Here is a 19,738-nt window from a genome sequence, read left to right on the forward strand (position 1 = left end):
AAAAAAAAGAGAAGCGCAACCAAAAGAGAGAGACGCAGAAGGAAGCGAGAACAAAACTACATCCTCAATCAAAATAAAAGACAGAGTTATTTGTTTTCAAGTGACAATTTTTATTTTGAAGGCTATAATTTTTTGCTTGAGTTAATTTTATTCTCTCTTGAATCCATTAGTTTTGTTTGACTTTTGATAAGTTTTGGTTAAAAATTTTGACACAAATCTAATCCCATAAGAATGTAGCATTGGCTGAAGTGCAAAGTTTTTGAGTTAATTTCACATTATTTAACATATTTTTGTTAAATAATGTGTCTCTGCTTAAAGCTTAATATACGCAGTGCAAGATGCGATCGTGCAAACTGAGTTTTTAAAATGAAATCTCAGATTAGCTGCTGCTGAATCGTGTCCCTTAAAGCTAGTTTGACATTCGTCTATTTTAATTATTTTTTGATGCAAAATTCTTTCTGTTTAATGCTTCATGTACCCAACATAAGATGTTAGACTGCAAATTGACAATAAGGAAAGTGAGAGTTTTTAAATACACTGTTGCCCATAAAGTTGGAATCAAATATTTTTTTACCTCTTCTCATGAAATGATTGTAACAATGCCATTTATTCTTGATAGATAAAGTGTGTGCAGTCATCCTCAAATGTATTCCTACCTTTCCAATAAAGAAAAGGCAAAATTCACAACAGTCACTCAAATAACTAGAAACTGAAAAAAGTAATAATAAATAAAAAAAATTGCTAAATTATAATTTAGTGAAATAAGACGTTGCTTTTGAATTGTGGGTTAAAAAAATAAATAAAATAAAATAAAAATGTCCTGGACAAATTAGAGCCCTTTGCTGATGAGCAGTGAACCAGAACACCTGTCAACAGAAGTCTGACTGAGAGTTACAGAAAACACTTGATTGCAGTGATTGGCTCAAAGGGTTGTTCAACTAATATTAGTTTAGGGGTCCCATCATGCTTGTTTTTTGTTTTTGTTTTTTTACATTTCTGTTGAACCACAATTCAAAAGCAATGTCATGATTTTCATAAAATTTTTATTTATTATTACTTTTGTCAATTTCANCAAAACAACAATCATGCATTTTGATTCTTTCAAAAATTAGCAAGTGAACCAGCAGCGCCCAGTTGAGGTTAAAATGGCCAATTGAGATTTAACCAAATATTAGCATTGCTGTATGTACATTTTTGACCGAGCAGATTTCATCATTTGTCCAGAACACCTGTAATTAAGCTATGTCAGAACCAAAATGCATGATTGTGAGATGTTTCAACGATTCCATCATAGGAGTCATTAGAAACTCGAGACTGCTGTCATGCACATTGTCTTTTACACGTGTATGTAACCTTATGTTCACAGCTGTATATCTGAACATCTTCAGTGAACTGCTCGTTAAATGTTCCTTTCTTTTTATCTGTGTGCAGAGAATGCTGGACTATCTGAAGGATAAAAAGGATGTGGGATTCTTCCTTAGCGTTCAGGCTCTCATGCAGACCTGCAGGTCCGTCACATTTCTGCTTTTTATTGTTAAGGTTTTAATAAAAATGATGCTCAAAGATCTGCTCTGACGATGTGTTTGCTGTTTGCAGCGTTTTGGACTTGAACGCTTTTGAGAGACAGAATAAGGCGGAGGGACTTGGGATGGTTTCAGAGGAGGGCACCAGTGAGTTTGATCTGCAGCTTCCCAACAGGAACTCAACACAACAACAACAACAACAACACAGTGCACACATACACACAGTGCCACATCTTTGTTGTCTTCCCTTTTTGTTGGTTTTTTTTGCATTGGTTTGTGATATGATGCAACACTTCTCCAGTTCCAGTGTGTAGTCTGTTCTTCTGTTTGGATGCCTGGTTGCAGGTTGTGTGTTTTCATGTTTAAAATCCTCCAGCGATGACGCACTCGTGTTAGTCACAGCATTTTGACTGTTGATGAATGTTGAACTGTTGATCATCCACTGACAGCCATGAGATTTCTGGACTCACTTCGTCTCTCTTTGTTTTTCTCTCCCCCTACATCTTGTTCACTTTGCCCGTCGTTTCAACCCTTTACCCCCCTCATGCCCATGTCCTCCCCGCCCGTCAATTTGCTGCTCTCACGGTTCTCAGATAAGAAGCTAGAACGTGGTAAATGAAACTTTGCTGTGATATATCTTCTCTCCTTCTTTCCCTCTTTTTTCTGTCCTCTCTGTCTCTTTTAGCTCTTAATCACTTGACTAGACTTTTCCTTGCTGTGACTTTAATATGCATTCATTTCACACTCAAGGAACCATTGAAAATAGGCTTCACAGTCACTCGCTCACTGTTGCATTGTGAAGGAAACACCGCGACGATACACGTGCTGCTCCTCTGCATCGTATCGCTGCCTTTTTCCCTTTGGAAGTGACTGTAGAGTTTCATTTTCATCCTTGAGTGTTTTATCACAGATCTACTGTAACTCCAACAATCTCAGTCTCGTGACTGATCACTGGGAAGGAAACGCAGTAACCTCCATCTTCCTCTCCCACTTTTTTTTGACTCATAAATACTGAGCCTGTGACCTAGAAACTGAAATGAATTGCAGCAGTAGGAACTCTTGAAGCCCCGTGTCTCTCTCTAATTTGCATCGTTCAAATGTAGCCGGCTCACCATTCGGACATCCTCACAATAACTTCTAATCATTTTGATTTTGTCCTGTTTTACCCCTGGCAGTGTTGTAGGCGTTTCTCTGGAATATCAGATCATAATGTTTAACTGTGGCCTAGTTGTTGTTGGAAAGACTCAACATGAAAACAAAATGCTGTAAAGTGAGATAGGCTCTTGGTCGCTGTCTTGATTTTTGTACCTTTTCACCAATAGTCCCGATAAGTGGTTCGCAATCAGCATCATGTGTGACCAAGTGAAGATTTTAAAGAAAGAAATACCTGAATTCAAAGTTAGCAAGAAAACAGAATGTAGCATTGGCTGAAGGGCAAAGTTTTTGAGTTAGTTCATATTATTTAAGATATTTTTATTACCTGACACTCTCTGCTTAAAGCTTAATATACGCAACGATCGTGCAAACTGCGTTTTTAAAATAAATCCCAGATTAGCTGCTGCTGAGTTGTGTCCCTTAAGCTAATTTTACATTCGTCTATTTTAACTGTTTTTTGATGCATAATTCTTTCTGTTTAATGCTTAATGTGCACAACACAAGATGTTAGATTGCAAACTGATAATAAGGAAAGTGACAGTTCTTAAATACACTATTGCCCATAAAGTTGGAATCAAATATTTTTTTTTACCTCTTCTCGTGAAATGATTATGACAATGCCATTTATTCTTGATAGATAAAGTGTATGCAGTCATTCTCAAATGTATTCCTACCTTTCCAATAAAGAAAAGGCAAAATCACAATAGTCACTCAAATAACTAGAAACTGAAAAAGTAATAATAAATAAAAAATTGATAAATTATAATTTAGTGAAATAAGACATTGCTTTTGAATTGTGGTTGAAAAGAATAAAAAAAAAAAACTGTCCCAGACAAATTAGAGCACTTTGCTGATGAGCAGTGAACCAGAACACCTGTCAACAGGTGCAGAAGTCTGACTGAGAGTTACAGAAAACACTTGATTGCAGTGATTGGCTCAAAGAGTTGTTCAACTAAATAATTTATTTTTTTACATTTCTGTTGAACCACAATTCAAAAGCGATGTCATGATTTTCATAAAATTTTTATTTATTATTACTTTTGTCAATTTCAGCTTGTTTCAGTGACAGCTGTTTGTTTCCTTCTTTAATGGGAGGGTAGGAATACATTTGAGGACGACTGTATCTTCTCAAAACTTTATTGATATCACAATATACATACAATACATATCACAGTAAAACTTAAACCACAATTAACTTTTGCAAACTATGTTTTCAGGCTTAAATTGAATTGGGGGTATTGAGCAATGGGATTAAGGGTTTTGTTTCAATTTTTCAACCTTGGTCACTTTAAAAGGAAAGACATATTCAAGGGGATTTCATGCATAACAACGACCAATATTACGATTTCAAGTGTAACTCAGTCACTAATATTGAGCCTGGCCACACCTGACAATGCGTTAAGACATGGTGGCATACTGTCCACCAGCTTGTTGATGGTGTCAATGGGCACGACGTCCCACTCTTCAGTCAGATGCCAAAATCAGAAGTAGTTCCACCTGGTAGCTGGGGGTCAGTATGTAACCATTGCACCTGGTCAGAAGTGATTACTGATGTGGTAAATAGAAATAAAAAGAGAACGTGTGTGAAAACAAAAATGATTCCAACTTTATAGGCAACAGTGGAGTTTAAAATGAAGTTCTAGATTAGCTGTTTTGTATTCACGACCTGTTGACTCTCGTATGTGATGGAACCCTGTAGAAGCCAATAACACAATAAATTTGCCATTTTTAAAATGTAAATGCCAATAACGTAATAATTGGCCAATAACGTAGTAAAAGTCCTGATCTGATAATGTAATAACTATTTTATTATATTACGTTATCGGTTCAGGACTTTTATTACGTTATTGGCCTGTTGCATTTTTGAAATTTATTACATTATCGGCCATTATTACATTATTGACGTCTACACGCCCCTTTACTGGTATTTTTTTAACAGTAGTCACCATGGCTACACATTTTACATCCAGTATTGTGGCCACGATTGTTGTTTTCGGAAATTTTTTTTTTTTTTTAAACCCGGCATCCCTCCGCCGCTGTTTTGTAATGTTCTGTTCATGTGCGGTCGTGATTCAATCTGAGCATGCTTTTGCATTTTTTGAGAAAGACACAGTTTTTAAAACACCCGATCGCATGCTAACAGAGTTTTATATATGCACATCTTGTAATGGATCAGAAGTCAAACAGTGCAACTACAAAAAGCTACTGCAAGAAGATTCATGTCAGTCCTTCTTCCCACCCTGACAACAACTGTGCATTTTCCAGCATTCGATATACGTCAGTGTGTACTGAATGGTTTTTTTCTCCCCCCCCCTCCAACATGATAGCTAACTGGAGTTTGCAGAGTTCAGTAGATCTGTCCTGCATGCCGGTGTGACTTGACGTCGTATCTGTACTCACGTGTCAACATCTGTGTGGCCAGATGTACTTTTATGTGTTGATTCCTGTGTTCATGTATCTGTTTCCCGTGTCCACTTCAGTGTGATGTGACTGGTGTTTGTTCTGCTGTCCGTCCCAGTTTTGTTGAAGAGATGTTTTTATGTTAAAAAAAAAAAACATCTGTAGCGCTAGACAGTATTAGTTTTGGGGGAGGAAGTCACTGCAGGAGCCTCCAGCTGACAAATGGACGGAGACTTAAGAGGTTTTTGTGTTTATTACTAACATGCTCATGAAATCAGAAGTGATGTGAGGTGATGGTACTTACAATTTTACAGTTTTTATAATCCATGTGTGTACGTCCTCCCACACGGTCACACTTACTGACAAACATGCGTAACGTACACATAACTAATGTCACTCAGCATCATCACACACACATTATGTGCTTTAGTTGCTGTAAGTATGATTCCTGCTCATTGTTAATGTACTAAATCTAAATCTTGCTGTTTAATGTGTATCAGAGATGTGTCATAGAAACCTGGTTCACCACAGTAACCATTTAATGTGAATAACACAGTTAATATAAAAATCTAATCTGAATACTAAAAAGTCTAAAACATCTGTTTTAACGATTAATTTGGTTTCAGATTAACCTTGTTTTTCCTAAAACATTTAGACATTTGGACTCCAAATGCAGTTTTTCTTGTTTTTGTTGAGTAGTTTTTTTGTTTATTTTGTTTTTTTTTAGAAAATAAATCTGTATTTTTAATAAGTATAAGGTAGGCTCTAGTTTTAATAAAAGGATTTTGTAGAAAATGATGTTGTCTGTAGAATAGCCTGATACCAAAGTTATGTTACTCGTTGTCCAAAACTTGTTTGATTCGTTAAAATGGAGATTCTTTGAAGTGTATTTTTGTTTCTATTGGTAGTAATTGAATATAAATGAATTAAAATGCCACTTATACGGGTGGTAAACTTACAATTTTCCACATTTTCATTCACCTTTTGTGCAAGGTGAAACTATTTTTTTTTAATTTTCTTTTTTAATACCTTCCAAATCACCCTTAACCTTAATACACCTAATTCCTTGTGCTAAATTTGGGTTTTCCACTGTGTATTCTAACAGAATAACACAGCAAAAATATATATTCTCTGCACTGGGACTGTCAGAAGCTTCTCTTGCACGGGTTCATTTGCGTGTCTTTTGCTGCTCTGCCCAGATGAGAAAGTGATGGCAGACGATGAGTTTACGTGTGACCTCTTCCGCTTCCTGCAGCTTCTTTGTGAAGGCCACAATAACGGTGAGTGAACGAAGAGCAGAATCGTCCTTTTACCGAATGTCAGGCTGGTTTTCGGTCACAATAACTTACTGTTGAAGCCGGTGAACCGCTGTGTCTTGTAGATAAAAGTGGCAGCTCAGTGTTTGTACGATTAATGTACATTTATCCCGTAAATGCAATATCCTCTGCCTGGAATGTTAAAATGAGACTTTGATTTGTGTTCAGATTTCCAGAACTACCTGAGAACTCAGACAGGCAGCACCACCACCATCAACGTCATCATCTGCACTGTGGACTACCTGCTGCGACTACAGGTCACTCCGATACACTCGGCCCTGATTTTGTTAAGATTTAGCATCAAGTGCCTACATTAATATGAAAGACGGCAAGATTTTATGAAAATATCACTTTAGTGTCGTCGAATTTCGCTGAAAGATTTCTCCATGGCCTTTGTTTTTACTGACCTTCAGTTGGTCAAACAGAAAAGTGTCCTAAGATGATTATATTGCCACAATCAGATTCACATTTCAAGTTTATTTATTTGCCCTTTTTTTAGAGTTTAGTCAACCAGCACACATACATGTATTTGCAGAATATTAGTGCCTTAAACCTAATGCAGAAACAAAGCTCCAGAGATTCTTGCAGAAAGGACAACACAACTGGAGAGAGAAGATGCAAAGTTGATGACATGCAATGGTGACACAAAGGCATGGAAAGAGAGCAGAGGAAGCAAAATAATAACTCTAAGTGTGCTCTGATAGCTGTAAAATTAACAGTAAAATTATACTCACTGTATAGATGAATCAACTTGTTTCACTTTGATGTTCAACTCTTTTCCCTCCTCGTTTGCTTGCAGGAGTCGATCAGTGATTTTTACTGGTACTACTCAGGAAAAGACATCATCGATGAGCCTGGTAAAAGGAATTTCTCCAAAGCAATGACCGTGGCCAAGCAGGTCTTCAACAGCCTGACAGAGTACATCCAGGTAAGAAGGAATGGCGGCGAGTCGTAGCGCGTAGTTAAGTGGCTGGACGGGCACCTGCATGAAAGTGGGTGGAATCTGAGAGGGCTTAACTTAAATTCTGTACATGGTACACGCTACTGAATAAGCTGTGACAAGAACTGTGTTACAGAATAACTGGATATGTGAGATTTGCATCAAAAAGGCGATACAAATTTTTATTTTTCCGCTAAAATGAGACTATAAATGGTATTCTTCATGCATAAGATATGACAGGATGCGTTTACGTTTGTCCCAACAGACAGATTGAGGTTTCAAATACTGACTTTGAATCACAAAAACAATAATAAATATATCTCCTGTGATGACAACACTGGATCATTTTCTGTGTTTTGTGTCTTTCAGGGCCCCTGTACTGGAAACCAGCAGTCTCTGGCCCACAGCAGGTTGTGGGACGCTGTTGTCGGCTTCCTGCACGTCTTTGCTCACATGATGATGAAACTTGCTCAGGTAAGAGACATTCCTAGAAATTGATTCATTTTCCACCTTTTTCTAGCCATATTGTGTACTTTTCTGTGTATTTTGTGAGTTTTTCAAGGATGATTTGTGTAGAGAATCCAGGAAAATGTCCTATTTTCTGTAATGATAATAATAATTCAGTGTTGTGATTCAGCGTCCACGTCGAGTATACTAATTATATGAACTGTCTCTCTCACGGTTCCTGCAGAGTAAAGTATGTATTTATTCGATTATTCTTTTGTTTAATGACCTGGTTTTTTACATCTTAACTAGCCTTCCCCCCTTTCTTTTCTTTGTCAGATTGTTTCTGCCTCGTTACTGAGCCGTTTTAGAAAAGAACGCGAAGGTGTGAAGGTCCAATGTGTTGTAGGTCTGAGGCCAAACCTGAATAAAAACAGAATTTACAAAATAATCTGCCTTTGCTATTCACAGCAGATTCAGTTGTGATTCCCACTTAAGTGCAATTAACTTAAAAATTGATTAATCTAATTGTATAATTTATTATTTAACATATAAATTAGTGTATGCAGTATTAATACAAGGTACTGTTAGATTATGTCAATGTAATTTCACTTGACACTTTTCTTATATGTGTACATTAACTGATTAATTTAAATAGACTGTTAGATTTCCTGTTAACATATAGAGAAATCTTTTTTTTTAAATCTAGTTTTCAGAAGCCCGCAGAAACCGTTGTCACTACGTTTGCGTTGTAAACAAATTAAACCTATAATGTGCTGTTGAATAAACCAGTCAGTTCGCAATTTAGGTTTGGCAGAAACAATTTGAAGTAAAACAGTTACTCCTTCTTCCCTCTTACTTTACGTTTTCTCTCACTTTAAACTTTGTGATTCTACAGTTAATCTTCCTCCTCATCTCATACTGACCAGTGCTTTGATTGTGCTTTGGATGAACCGTGTGTTTGCTTTGTGGTAATACGTGTCTGCGGTCTGTAACCTGTTTGCTCTAACAAGGAGCTGCAGTGCTTCCTGCTCAGTCTTAATTCTGTGTGACGGTTTTGGTTGCTACTGACACTGCTGTTTTAAATGCATTTATTTATATATTTGTCTTATATAAAGGCAAGATCAAGTAGCTTTTGCATCAGTTCTAGTTTAAGGCACTTTTTGTTTTGGATTAGAACGTATGTTTTTTCTTAATTTATCGACAGAGATTCTCAGAAAACATTAAAAGGTTTTGGAGAGATTAAATAAATGCAGGCTTGATGGTTGAAATTCAATAATGTCAAATATCTAAAAATGATATTCAGACTCACACGGTACAGAAATGAAGTAAAAAAAAAAAAAAAGAATGTTGATGGATAACATTTTTATTTTCATATGCAACCCCGTTAGATGCACCCTGATCCTGGACAACGAAATGGCGTAAGAATCTGTGTTTTCCCACCAAACGCCATCTCATTTAAGGGCCCTTCATGCTTTTTTATTTATTTTTTTTAAAACTCTCATGCGTCACCACATTCTCTAACAAGAGGCTGAACAACCTGCTTCATCTTCATGTAGCTCTGTTCATAGTTTGTCTTTGCATCTCCAAGTATAAATGCAGTTTTAGGCTTAATTTTAGAGCAGGTGACAGTTTAGTTTGCCGTTTTAATTCCTTTCTTAAGGTGTTATTTCAACACAACAATGACTTTGATTGAGTTATTTCTTCTTCGTGGGCTGTATTTTATGTTGCTCTTTAATGCATTTAAACATCTGGCTTTGCTTCTGTTCACTTAGCTGTGTTTGGCTTTTTTTGTTCTCAGGTTATTAAACTGCGATTTCGCTTGTCGCTTTCCCGCTACGTCTCCACCAGCCTGACAGCCGCTGTAGACTCTAAAATATGTGTGGTTGCTGTTATCTGCTGGTGCAGGCCTTCAGGACTGCTAAGATCAGCGTTTGCAAATATGGTTGTTCTTCCATCCTGCAGCCTTTTTTTTTTTTTTCCAGCTAAAGAGCGATGCTTCCTAGAAGAGTCATTTTCTCTCCTCCTCTTACACCTGCCTGTGTTTCTAGTGTCTGTCTTGCATCGCATCACATTCAGTGTACTATTTGTGACGTTAAAAATGCGTATTCTTTATTTAAAAATGCAAACCCAGGATCATTTTTGGAGTAGAGCGCACTCTGAGGTAGCGTCTTTCACTTATGTCTCAAAAGAAGCACATACCAAATAAAAAAATGGAATATATGTAAATGAAATGATGAGTTTCAGTCAGTACACGTGTTAAGAAACTTGTTTTCTCTGCTGTGTGTTTGTATTTCGCGGTGTGTTTTGGCTTTGTTGCAGGACTCCAGTCAGATTGGACTGCTGAAGGAACTGTTGGACCTGCAGAAGGACATGGTAGTGATGCTACTGTCTCTACTTGAAGGTAGGAAGTCCATCTCAGTCTGTCCATGTCCTCACCTTTCTATCACACGCCTTCCTACGTTATCCTGATCTCCTCTCACCTTCTTCTGCTCTCAGGCAACGTGGTGAACGGCACCATTGCCAGACAAATGGTCGACATGTTGGTCGAGTCCTCCAGCAACGTGGAGATGATCCTCAAGTTCTTCGACATGTTCCTCAAGCTCAAGGACATCGTGGCGTCTGACGCCTTCCGGGACTATGTGACCGATCCACGTGGGCTCATCTCGAAGAAGGACTTCTCCAAGGCCATGGACAGCCAGAAGCAATACTCACCTTCAGAGATCCAGTTCCTCCTCTCTTGCTCGGAGGCCGATGAGAACGAGATGATCAACTTTGAGGAGTTTGCTGATCGTTTCCAGGAGCCGGCCAAAGACATCGGTTTCAATATCGCAGTTCTGCTCACAAACCTGTCGGAGCACGTACCCCACGACACTCGCCTTCAGAACTTCCTGGAGCAGGCCGAGAGCGTGCTCAACTATTTCCGCCCTTTCCTCGGCCGCATCGAGATCATGGGAGCCAGCAGGAAGATCGAGCGCATTTACTTTGAAATCAGCGAGGCGAACCGCAACCAGTGGGAGATGCCACAAGTCAGAGAGTCTAAGAGGCAGTTCATCTTTGACGTGGTCAATGAGGGCGGCGAGAGTGAGAAGATGGAGATGTTTGTGAACTTCTGCGAGGACACCATTTTTGAGATGAACATTGCCGCGTCCATCTCCGAGCCCGAGGGAGACGGTGCAGAGGAAGAAGACGACGAGGAAGAGGAGGAGGGCGGAGGAGACGAAGGAGGAGGAGGAGAGTCCGGAGAAGGAGAGGAAGGCAACGGTGAGGGTGAAGCTCCGGAGTCGACTTCCGCCTTCGCAGACTTCCTGAAGAGTGTGGTTAACTTCTTCAACATGTTCACCTTCCGTAACCTGCGCCGCCGCTACCGCAAACTGAGGAAAATGACCGTGAAGGAGATGGTGATTGGTCTGGCTACGTTTGTCTACACTGTTATCATGGGGATCCTGATATTTGTCTATAGCATTTGTAAGGGCTTCTTCACACTAATATGGAAGGCGCTGTTTGGTGGAGGCTTAGTGGAGGGTGCCAAGAAGATGACCGTCACAGAGATTCTAGCCAGCATGCCGGATCCAACACAGGACGAAGTTCACGACGATCTGCCGCCTGAACCAGGTGCTACAGAGGTCCAAGATGCAGATGGAGGGGTGGACCACCTAGATGCTGTAGGAGAAGAAGAAGTAGAGGAGGATGGCGAGGATCGGGAAGGTGGACGCCTGCCTGGTTTCAATGCTCCTGGTGGACTCGGAGACTTCGGCGAGACGACACCTGAAGAGCCTCCGACTCCAGAGGGCACGCCGCTGCTCAAGAGGAAACTGGTGAGTCGGTCTGCCTGATAGCTGTTGACGAACACTCCACTTAAACGGTTGATTAACTGCAAGCTGTCATTGAACCAGCTGGCCGCTGCAGTGGGAGGACCAGGAGAGGAGGAAAAGGTTGAAGTACAGGAAGAAGAGCCCCCTCAGGAGACCGAGAAAGCAGAGTAAGTCGTCTGCCTGGTGCAGCTCAACATCAGCCCTGAAGCTAATTTGTCCTTGGCCGATATTGAATCACTCGTAGCTAAAAATAAGAGCTGTGTTTGTTTTAGATGCAGCTGCAGGTGTGCAAATTTATAGCTTCTACACTGATATAGCAAATATTTATTTAATCGTGAACCATCATTTGCTGCCTTTAGCAGCTTTAAACTGGATGTAAATCACTGTACAGAATTACTCAAGCTTTTCTATATTAGCTGTTCGCATTAAGACATGTAGTCAGTCACTTTTATTATCAAAAACCCACTTTTTCCAGCACTGAGAATGGAGAGAAGGCAGACATACCAGAGCCTGAACCGGAGGTGAAGGAGGAAGAGCCTGTGGAGGAGGAAGAGACGAAAACCGTGAAGGCGAAGGCGAAGAAGGAGAAGAAACCAGCCGAGGAGGGCTTTGAGCTGTGGAACGAGCTGGAAATTCAGAGGATCAAATTCATGGTGAACAGCTCTTTGTTGTCGTGCATGTTTCTGAATGTACCTTAGATGCCATGCAGTGGCAGAGCCTGACTTACTTGTATTGTAGGAAGATGTAAATACTGGAAGATGAGCGTAATATGTTCAACCTGATTGCTCGAAATTCAGTTTGGTACACGGAGCAGTGTTTTTTGGGAAACATAGTTGCCTGTTTGTTAACTCATGGAAGATATTTGGCAACTACATGACAACAGGAATCAGGATCTAATCAGTATTCCTGCTCAGTCTGATCCATTTTAAACTTTAATGAAGGGGAATCAGACAGTGAAATGCTCCTTTTGTTTTTTGCTGAGGCTATACTCAAATCTTGCCAATCTTTTGGGTTTTTTTGTCCTCAGAACTACCTTTCTCGGAACTTCTACAACCTTCGGTTCTTGGCCCTGTTCATCGCCTTCGCTCTCAATTTCATCCTGCTCTTCTACAAGGTCTGTATTTGAGACTTAGGAGGTGCGATCAAGAAGTTCACAGACTTTGTCTATAAAAAGTATTGGGGAAAAAGAAGCATTGGATTTAAATGTGACCACTGTTCCCATCAAAGTAGTCTTCTTGTGCAACAACACACTGCTCCTGCACAGTGCTCCTGCCATGTTAGGAACTCTCTCTAGAAGTTCCGTTCTGAGCACTTGCAAATTTAGAGCAATCATCATATTCTGTGCCAAACTGACTCAGCCTTTATGTCAAGAGTCATCACTGGTCTCAAGAGCTGGGTTTACAGCTACAGCCCAGAGACCCAACAACAGATTTCAGTGGTAAAGCCTGCTGTATCAATATTGGAGAAGGAAGAATCGGTCAGCAGCACAACGAAGAGTACCGTAATTTTTTGGACTATTGAGCGCACCTGAATATAAGCTGCACCCACTAACTTTAAAAAGAAAGAAGAATTTGTACATCTATCGGCCGCACTTGTCTATAAACCGCTGGTGCCCACGTTGTAACATGAGATATTTACGCAGAAAGATTTTTTAAAACTTTTAATTAAATACGTACCGGTAACGTACACAAATACGTAAATGCTTTTTTTCCGAACATTGAATGGAACATGGCTGCTTAAAAAATAAACAATTCAGCAGCCTACCAGGAAAAGTCATTGATCGCTATCTTCATCTTCCTCCTGCGCACTAAAACCACTAAAGTCTTCAGTGTCGGAATTGAACAGCCTCAGATTGACTTCATCACACACTTCCTCAGTCTCTCTTTCGTTGTCGCTCTCAATGTCACTTTCGTCTTGAGGCGAATTCGTAAAAATCCATAAATTAGCCGCATCGTTGTTTAAGCCGCAGCGTTCAAAGCGTGTGAAAAAAGCAGCGACTTATAGTCCGGAAATTACGGTAATTCATGGGCTGGAAAAGTTTTAAGCTGCACCAACACAATCTTCCAGAATGAAATTCAAGCTGAGGCGTTGCTGTTTTGAGAAAGAGGATCCAGCACGCGATGCAATTGGTGCTCGATTACAAAATGAGACTTTCAGGAATGTGGCAGGAACACTGGGAGCTGCACAAAAAGACTACTTTAAATAGTGGCCAAATTTAAATCGGATGCTGCTTTTAGTTTTTATAGCCGCATTCCAGGAGCTTCATTGCAGCACCTCTTGATATAGGTGAAACGTAAAGTTCCTGAACATCCCTCATGACCTGGTGACATGTCACCTGCAGGAGGTGCCACTGCACCATTACAAATCCAACTGTCAACCATAGATTACACGTTTATCCATGTACAGGACACTAATACTCCGAGGCAGGATTTCAACAACTGTTCTTATAGTAGAAAGCATTTGTTTCAATGTGCACTCTTGTGTTTGAGTTTCACGCCACACAAAGGACTGACTTTGTGTCTGACCTTTCCAGGTGTCTGACAGTCCTCCAGGTGAGGAGGAGTTTGAGGGTTCTGGTCTGTTTGAGGGCTCTGGCCTGTTCGAAGGCTCCGCCGCTGAGGAGGACGGATCCGGATTAGATGACGGAGGAGAAGATGATGATGAAGAAGGCCCCATGTACTACTTCTTGGAAGAGAGCACGGGCTACATGGAACCAGCCATGGCTTTCTTCGGTATCGTCCACACCATCATCTCCTTCCTCTGCATCATTGGATACAACTGCCTCAAGGTGCGTGTTGTTTGCTTTTTTCTTTGCAACACAAAAATCCCCCTGTGTGTTGTTGTCTGCTTGTTGGGCTCATGCAGGACGTCCTCTGTTCCCCTCCGTCTCCCTCAGGTTCCTCTGGTTATCTTCAAAAGAGAGAAAGAACTGGCCAGAAAGCTGGAGTTTGATGGTCTCTATGTTACCGAGCAGCCCGAGGACGATGACATCAAGGGCCAGTGGGACAGACTGGTGCTCAACACGCCGTAAGACCTTTTCACATTATCAGATAGATGGATGGATGGATAGACAGCATATTACTGAGCAGGCCACCACCAAAATTCTTTCCAGCCTAAACCCAGACCAGCCTCAGCAGCAGACAGAAGTGTCGCCTTTATCCAGATCAAGGCCAATATCTTAGCAAGTCTATCTCCTATTACACTGATAATAAGTAGCTTAATGAAAGTGACTCACCGCTTTTCCTCAATGCAAGACCACCGTTACACAACTCGCAAGGACAATATTATCCTTAATTAATCATCAAACAGCCAAAATGATTCACTAATGCAGCTGGCGTCAGTCCTGTTGCGTTTTTGTCCAAGTGTTCTGCGTGTGAGGGACAGACATCAAGGACAGCGTATTAGCTTTTAGAATTCAATTTAATATTAACGGAACATTTTAACATTTCACATGCCAGCTTCAAATACGCAGAATTATAATGACGATGCTTCTCTTTCAATGCAGAACTTTCCCCAACAATTACTGGGACAAGTTTGTCAAAAGAAAGGTGAGGTGATGTTTTCGTACGTCAGCCCTGTTTTAGCAGCAATATGTGCTGGATTTAAAAAAAACAAAAACATCTGAACGCATCTGTGTAAAATCCAGGTCCTGGATAAATACGGTGACATCTACGGCAGAGAGAGGATCGCAGAGCTGCTCGGTATGGATTTGGCTTCTCTCGACGTCAGCGCCATGACGCACGAAAAGAAGCCTGAACCCGACACCTCCATGTTCAGCTGGTACGTGCTTCTCACTTTTTTACATGAACTATTCAAGTAGCACAGCTTAGAGTACAAACTTGTCTCTCTCTCTCTGTAGGATAACATCGATCGACATCAAATACCAGATCTGGCAGTTTGGTGTTGTCTTCACTGACACTGTGAGTTAAGGAAGTTCTTCGTGCTGTAAGTTAAGTTGTTTTCACTACGTTGTTACTGACACATCTCTTTTTAATCTTTTAGACTTTCCTCTACCTGGTTTGGTACACGCTAATGTCTCTGCTTGGCCACTACAACAACTTCTTCTTTGCTGCTCATCTTCTGGACATCGCCATGGGTGTCAAAACCCTGCGCACCATCCTGTCCTCCGTCACCCACAACGGCAAACAGGTGACACTTCCACTCGTGATGCGTGTTTTTTGCGTTTTGATGCTCAGAAGTGAACTCACACGTCCTTCTGTTGCTTGCAGCTGATGATGACGGTGGGTTTGCTGGCCGTGGTGGTGTACCTGTACACCGTGGTGGCCTTCAACTTCTTCCGCAAGTTCTACAACATGAGCGAAGACGAGGATGAGCCGGACATGAAGTGTGACGACATGATGACTGTGAGTATGGAGCGTGATTATTCTGCTGCGACGTAAAACAGAATTGGCTGACCTCTTAACCTCCTCCCGCAGTGCTACCTGTTCCACATGTACGTCGGCGTGCGCGCTGGTGGCGGCATTGGAGATGAAATCGAGGACCCGGCAGGAGATGAATACGAGCTCTACAGAGTCTTCTTTGACATCACCTTCTTCTTCTTTGTCATCGTCATCCTGCTGGCTATCATCCAGGGTGAGGGCTTCTTCCCTCCAACAGAAGTGCAGACAAAATTCAAACATTTAGAGTTTGAAAACTTGTGATGAAGTTACTTTATCTCTTAGAAAAAGTGGAATAGAGAAACGTGTCTTGGGGGTTTGAAAGTTTAAGACTGTATGATTGAAAGTCGCAGGTCTGAATCCTAAATCTGAAACGGAAACATTTCAAGCAGTAGCTTTGCTCTTCTTTGCCTTTCCGTCCGTCAGGTTTGATCATTGACGCCTTCGGAGAGCTGAGAGACCAGCAGGAGCAGGTCAGAGAGGACATGGAGGTAAGATAATGAGCCTCGGTGGGATTTAAACGGTCACTTCACCTTCAACTCTTCCTCGGCTACAAGACGAGAACGGGTTTGATCTGAACTCGTCTTTCTTCTCCCTCCAGACGAAATGCTTCATCTGCGGAATAGGAAGCGACTACTTCGACACGACGCCGCATGGCTTCGAGACGCACACTTTAGAGGAGCATAATTTAGCCAACTACATGTGAGTTACACACTTCAGAATGCAGATGTGACAGTTGCACTCCTTTAAACACACCCCGTATTTATTATTTATGAGCTTGTGCTTGACCTTCACCTCTGTCATCCTCCAGAAACAAGACAGTATTTGCATATTATTAGAATATTATTTCACCATTTTCCTGTGTCTCCTTCAGGTTCTTCCTGATGTATCTCATCAATAAAGATGAAACGGAACACACCGGACAGGTCAGTAAACACATGGATCAATTTAATCCGCTTATCCTAAAGCAGTTTCTGTACATTTTAAACTTCTATTTTACTCATTGTGGGCTTATTTGTCACTGCAATATAAAATCCTGCACCTTTATGGAAACAGCACAGCCGTGGCTAGAAGTAGAGAGAGAGTTCAAAAGAACGTTTTGTGCAGAATAACCAAGCTATAATGGCACATGTTGAATTTCTTCATTTATTTAAAAAAAAAAAAAAGAAGAAACCTGAGCTCAACATGTGCAGCATTTTTCCACATGCACACAGCTGTTGCCAGTACTGGGGAAATAAATATGGTTGACTCCTATCTGCTCTGTGTTTACGCAACCTGCAGTTCATCCCAGTTCAGCTGAGAAGTGCAAAGTTTTTAGTTTTTTCTAGAATTATTTTTGGGGATGTATTTTTTAATGAGACAGAATGAAGTGATGCTGATGAAACATCACAATTTTAAGCTTAGATCCGGTTCATTTTCCCGACAGAATAGAATGACACAAATGAGCAGTTCAAGGACCATCAGAAAGTTGAAAATCTGACAATTTTTTTCAGCTTTTGCCATTTCTGGCTGATAAATGGTGCAATTCTGGTAATTTTTTGAAAGATAACTTGCTTTTCAAATCTGTGTTTTTGGGTTAAGGAGCAGGCCTATTCATTTATTTATTTTTTGACTTCATTAATAATAACGCTGCAACATTTTCTCTTTTCGCCCCCAACCTTCAGGAGTCATACGTGTGGAAGATGTACCAGGAGCGATGCTGGGACTTCTTCCCTGCTGGAGACTGCTTCAGGAAGCAGTATGAGGACCAGCTCGGATAAAGTCCTGCATCTTCGAACATGCGTCTAAATGAGAAAAAGAGGAGAGAGGAGGGAAATTCAGAGAGAGAGGAAGGATTTGAAATTTTACAGGTTGAACACATCTATGTCTTAGTTTTGTCTTCTGCATACCGCTCTCCTCTGTTAAAGCTATGCACACTTTGACTGCGCCGTTGTACCACCTGCAGGAGAACGCTGACGGAACCACACGACGAGAAGCAGAATAATAATGACAACTCAACAGCCAAGGGCCTTTATTTATTCCGCTACGAATACACTACATGGCCTTTTTTTCATTTAAAATATACATAGATTGCCTTGCATCAGTTGTGTCTTGACACAAGGGGCTCTTTTAGTCGCTGCTGCTGTAAACGTTATAGTGCCTATAGCAATGTCACTGCTTTAGCCATCAGGTAGTTTAGACTTTTAGTTTTATTTGAGATTCGAGTGGATGTGTCTTGTTTATAATGTTTGTAAGACTGGATTTTTATTTTTTTTTTGTATGTGGCTGCTGCCATTTCCGATTGTTTCGGTGAGAGAGCGCGCTCAAAAAGAAAATGATCTTCGAGGGAGCAGCGAACCTTTTTCGGGCCCTCTCTCGCTCCTTTTCTCTCAAAGACACAGAAACTTGTCTTCAAACAAGCGATCGTGAACGAAAACCGACTTGGACTGACTTTGCCAGGATAATAAAAAAGTAGTGTTATCTGAGTATGATTCAGCTACATAGACAAAAACCCAGTTGGCACTCTGAAGTCTTACAACGCGTCCCCCCCGGATGTATGTGGTCCCCTATCTCCACTGGTGTCTCCGTGCCGTATAAGATAGCGATGATGTACACATACAGCGTAGGAGGATGCCAAGGTTATTTATTTATTATTTATACGCAGATCAGATCTTCTGAAGACGACCGTTTTAGCCCGTCTGTATCTCTGGCCAACAGTCTGTTCTACGACACTTTATGCACAAATAAGTTTTCGTCTGTGCATTAAAATAAGTAATGAATGTATTTGATGTATACATTTCTGGCCCAAGTGTCACCTGTATAACTGAGTCACGACTAGGCTGCTTCGGGGGCCTTTTGATGAAAAGACATATTTTACATAAATCATAGATACATATATATATATTTTTTCTTTTCTTTGGGGCTTTGAGGAGTTTAAACGATCCACGCTGCTTTGTCAGACGTGAACACGTTTTGCGAAATCCGCAGCGATGAGGAGATTTGGTCTTACACTGAAGTAAATGCCCAGTTTGCAGTCAGAAGAGAGAAAAATTAGCTTTTGTTTTTTTTGCTGGTTAGGTTTTTACGATAGATATTTTTAGGAATTCAGCATATTTGGTTATTTTTTCTCGATCCAGAAAGTCATGTGTGATGCGTTGATCTCGGACGGCTCCGCCTCACCACGCCTCCTTCAGAACACACACCAACCCACAAACTCTCCATCTCGTATTTAATGTTACGCCAGAGACAGAGCAGTATTTTTGGTTTTGCTGATGACTCTGAAGGGTGCATTTGCCGCTGTGGATCCACACAGAGGCGGCCGATGGTCTGGAGCTGAATGGAGATCTCTACTTTCCACTTGACCGAGTGTCCTCTGACTGAACCCTGTGTTTCAATACAGAATAAACAGATTATTTTAAGGAGAACTTGAACATGTTTCCTTATTTATGTCTGATCTTCTGTATGCATGATGGGAGTGTGGATATGAGGTTTTGGTTAGAAGTAGGTTTAGCCTGAAGGTACAGGTTAGAGAATAAGTTATTGATCCTTACAAACCTTTAAGCGTGCATGTAGCTGTGAATGTTGCAGGAAAATATATAGAAACCCACATTGTTTATGCAGTTTAATGAGTGTGTTAAATACATTTAGTAGCTGTCTGATGTATAAACTTCAGAAAGTATGCAGGATCGTTTCTTTAAAATGTCCACGGTGGTTATTCTGACTCATCCATTGCTCAGATTTCTCACAAATAAGGACAAAATATAGCGTT

The 19,738-nt window shown here is 40.6% G+C and overlaps 1 protein-coding gene across 1 annotated transcript in view; it reads left to right on the forward strand.

Moving 5' to 3' along the window:
* The window catches only part of ryr1b (ryanodine receptor 1b (skeletal)), a 75,839-nt gene extending 56,439 nt beyond the window's left edge, over positions 1-19,400 (forward strand). The window contains exons 83-106 of the mRNA XM_008297196.1: positions 1,432-1,508; positions 1,597-1,670; positions 2,117-2,134; positions 6,278-6,358; positions 6,563-6,651; positions 7,194-7,322; positions 7,704-7,808; positions 10,101-10,182; positions 10,278-11,596; positions 11,675-11,760; positions 12,069-12,246; positions 12,621-12,707; positions 14,127-14,381; positions 14,490-14,620; positions 15,099-15,141; positions 15,240-15,373; positions 15,453-15,513; positions 15,596-15,742; positions 15,823-15,957; positions 16,030-16,186; positions 16,417-16,481; positions 16,592-16,692; positions 16,865-16,916; positions 17,655-19,400. Coding sequence (XP_008295418.1) covers positions 1,432-1,508; positions 1,597-1,670; positions 2,117-2,134; positions 6,278-6,358; positions 6,563-6,651; positions 7,194-7,322; positions 7,704-7,808; positions 10,101-10,182; positions 10,278-11,596; positions 11,675-11,760; positions 12,069-12,246; positions 12,621-12,707; positions 14,127-14,381; positions 14,490-14,620; positions 15,099-15,141; positions 15,240-15,373; positions 15,453-15,513; positions 15,596-15,742; positions 15,823-15,957; positions 16,030-16,186; positions 16,417-16,481; positions 16,592-16,692; positions 16,865-16,916; positions 17,655-17,750 — 3,702 coding nt within the window. The 3' untranslated portion in view covers positions 17,751-19,400. The remainder of the gene's footprint in view (positions 1-1,431; positions 1,509-1,596; positions 1,671-2,116; positions 2,135-6,277; positions 6,359-6,562; positions 6,652-7,193; positions 7,323-7,703; positions 7,809-10,100; positions 10,183-10,277; positions 11,597-11,674; positions 11,761-12,068; positions 12,247-12,620; positions 12,708-14,126; positions 14,382-14,489; positions 14,621-15,098; positions 15,142-15,239; positions 15,374-15,452; positions 15,514-15,595; positions 15,743-15,822; positions 15,958-16,029; positions 16,187-16,416; positions 16,482-16,591; positions 16,693-16,864; positions 16,917-17,654) is intronic.
* The last annotated feature ends 338 nt before the right edge of the window (positions 19,401-19,738 follow it).

Source organism: Stegastes partitus, unplaced genomic scaffold (genome assembly GCF_000690725.1).
Source record: "Stegastes partitus isolate 25-593 unplaced genomic scaffold, Stegastes_partitus-1.0.2 Scaffold1196, whole genome shotgun sequence".
Classification (NCBI taxonomy): domain Eukaryota; kingdom Metazoa; phylum Chordata; class Actinopteri; family Pomacentridae; genus Stegastes; species Stegastes partitus.